The following is a 3167-nucleotide window of genomic DNA, read 5'->3' on the forward strand; positions in this document are numbered from 1 at the left end:
AGGGGCAGGGGGGAGGGGACGAAGCTGCTCGCCGCCATCTTGCTTATGGGCTGCGGCCCGCTGGGGCCACTCCACAGAGGCGCAGAGACGTCACGCTGGCGGCCGCGAGCCGGCCAAGCTGTCCGGCCTTTTCACAACAGATGCATCCAGCCATTCGCCAACGGTTTGGGGGGAGCCTCGCTATCTGGTGGGCTTGGTTCTTTCCCCCTTCCCCCCGAGTAGCCCGGGGAAATAGGTGAGCCCGAGGATGCCACTAGGAGGTGGAGGGATGATAACGGGGACGGAGATGGGGAGGGCCCCCTTCCCATCGCCCTCCTAAAGTGCTGCACCTGCTCCCACCCCCAAACCACCTCAGTCCCGTCGCCCCCGCCCCGGTCTGGCCTCCAGCGCAGGGTGAACCCGGTTGGGATGTCACTCAACGCCCACTAGTGGCTGAGGAGACTCCAGTGCGCAGGCTCCGGGCACAGGATAAAAGCGGAGCTGGCGAGTCCGGCCCTGTTTCGATGGAGGAGCAAGAAACGGAAGAGGTCGGGGGGAGAAGCAGCAGAAAAAAAAACTGCATCCACCGTCAGCGCCGCCTCCCTCCACCATGTATCGGGGTAAAAGCTGCCGTTGCTGTCGGTGCAGTTGCCGTCGCTGCCTCCTATACTTCTCTTGGCCCCGGGGAAGGATTTCCCCGCTGAGGGACAGTGTGCGGGAGGGAAGCGGGAGTTCGTTTGTGTAGCGGTGATTAAACGGGGGACGGGCAGAGCCGGTTATCTCGAAGAAAAGGGGGGCGGCCAAGGAATGAACAAGGGTTTCCCCACTAAAACCACATGCCGACCTCGGCTCCAGCTTTCGGGGCCTTTCCCCGAAATGGCGGTTTCCGTCTTCTTGCCCCACTCCACGACCTAGGTCTCCGTCAGTGGCGTGGGGAGAGGCCGAGGGGATCTCGGCAGCCAATCGCTGCTTGAGGAGTTCTGTCGGGCGCGTCGGGATTGGCTGGCGATGACCTCATGTTGCAGCAGCGGGTGGGGCCAAAGCCGTCGGGGGAGGCTATTGCAAAGGCAGAGGGAGAAGTGACGGTGGAGATCGTTGCAGCCGCGGCCGCTGTGGAACCCAAGCAGTGGCGAAGGAAGTCGCCAGGTTCTTCCCCGACCATTTGCTCCTCTCCCTTCGCGAGGTGAGGGCCCTGGCTCGGCCTCTGCGAGACTTTGGGGCGCTGGCGCGGCCGAGGAAACACAATTTCTCCTGTGACTTTTGTAACTGCGTCAGGGCAAGATGGCGCTGGGTCTCCTTGGGGCGCGGGGGGAGAGGCACGTCCACCGCCGCCGCAGCGCATGTGACCGGCTGCATTCCTGTGGGGTTTGGCTCTGGCCCAGGCCGGCCGGGGGAGGGGACCGGGCTTGGGCGGAGGAGACTGTGGTGCGGTCGGCGTTGGCGTCCTGAAGAGGAAGAGATGACTGAAAGCGCTTCCCCTCCCCCCTGCCGCACCCCAGCTGCGCCTCCCGGGGGAAAGCTCCCGAGAGGGACACTCCTTTTGGGGTGTGACCGCTGTCGGAGAAGGTTTGGCGCCCTATTTTCTTATCTGCCTTTCTCCTGGCACAGTGTTCTTACGTAGCAGGCCCCTCCTGAGGAACTCGGAACCAACTGAGGCCCTGAGGGTCACTGGGATGAGAACCAGGACAGGTTAGCTTTTGGGGGCACGACGGCCCTCCGGGCCAATTATTTTCTAAGAAAACAGAAGTTTCTCTGAACAGAATGGAATAATACAGAATAAGCAAATTTATAAACACCCAGGAACATTTATTAATTTTCTAGGCCATGCAAAGAAACCAAGGATTGTATCGCCTGAATTCCTTCTTAAAACTATTTTCCTAAGTATTTTCTGTTCTTGCAATCCCCTCCCTGTCTGTGCATCTTGTAAGAATGCTTAATGTTAGCAGTGGGGTTTGCCTTTTTAAATATACGTGTAGTTAGCAAGAATAACAGCTGCTTGTGTTTGGCTCTGTATGAAACTGAAAGGTCATTTTCAATACTTTGTTAGTCTGCGTTGCCGTTCTGTCACCCCTATGTTTAAAAATAAAAGATGGAATTGTAAGCGCTTCTAGTAAATATTATTCGTATTTACTGGACCTACCTCTTTAAAAGCACATTTTTAGTGGCATAACCCGTGTTTTTAGTGAGTTTTGTTTGGGACCTTGAGATGGGTTTTTCCTGTCTACATAGCCCAGGCTTGCCATGAACTCTTTCCACAGCCTCCTAGTAGGAGGATGTTAGGCGGTTACTTTTTGACAAACCACATATTTGGTGCTGGGAGAAAATGAATGCTTACTGAACTAAAAAAAGATAACTTTAACCTGGGATCAAGGTTATGGAACTAATTTAGTTTCAGTTGCAGGCTCTTTGTACTTTGAAAACAAGGTTGGGTTTTAAATTCATTTGTGTAGCCTTAGTTTCTGGATGTGTCTATGTGTGTATAAGTACTCGAATGTGAATGCACCAAAACACTTTAAAATGTAGTTACTTAGTACAAAAAAGAGAATTATGAAATAGCTTCATTACTTTTCTGTGTGTAAATTTCACTGCTCCCTTACAGCAACTTAGAGAATGAACTAAATATGAAGACAGTAGATCATAATTTTCAAAATGTTCCTAGCATCGCTTTGCCTTAATAAGGAAAAGAGGCCATTTTCTAAGCTAAGGGGAGCAAATCTTTTGTTTGTACTTTTAGTTAGCACCTGTACTCATGCTCTGATTCTTTACAGTTTTCAGCTCCATGAAGTTCAGAAGCTTTACTTTTTCTTGGCTTTTTTATGGAATTTTAAATACTTGAAAGCCAGGCATGGTGGCACAAGCTTAATTTCAGCATTTAGGAAGCTGAGGCAGGGGAATTACTAGGTTTAAGACCATCCTCTCCTACTTAGTGAGTTGGAGGTCAGCCGGGGCTATGAAAGACCCTGTCTGGAAAAAAAAGCACAGTGGAAGTGGTAGTGTGCGCCTTTGATCCCTGCAGAGGCAGGGGCAAGCAGGTCTCTGAGTTCCAGGCCAGCTGGGGCTACAGGAAGACCCTGTCTTAAAAAGACCAAAAAAAAAAGAAAAAAACCTTGGGATTACTTTTCTTGCATTGTAAGCCATATGATTTGTTACTGTTCACCAACCTTCTCTTCCATTGTATTTCTTAGAGC

At 51.8% G+C, this 3167-nt stretch overlaps 1 protein-coding gene across 1 annotated transcript in view; it reads left to right on the forward strand.

Moving 5' to 3' along the window:
- LOC103732233 overlaps positions 1-2076 on the forward strand; it is a 2282-nt gene extending 206 nt beyond the window's left edge. Inside the window, exons 2-4 of the mRNA XM_017797527.1 lie at positions 3-235; positions 356-599; positions 895-2076. Of these exons, the coding sequence (XP_017653016.1) occupies positions 3-235; positions 356-599; positions 895-1062 (645 nt within the window). The 3' untranslated portion in view covers positions 1063-2076. The remainder of the gene's footprint in view (positions 1-2; positions 236-355; positions 600-894) is intronic.
- The last annotated feature ends 1091 nt before the right edge of the window (positions 2077-3167 follow it).

The sequence above is a fragment of the Nannospalax galili genome, unplaced genomic scaffold (genome assembly GCF_000622305.1).
Source record: "Nannospalax galili isolate Female #2095 unplaced genomic scaffold, S.galili_v1.0 scaffold312, whole genome shotgun sequence".
NCBI lineage: Eukaryota > Metazoa > Chordata > Mammalia > Rodentia > Spalacidae > Nannospalax > Nannospalax galili.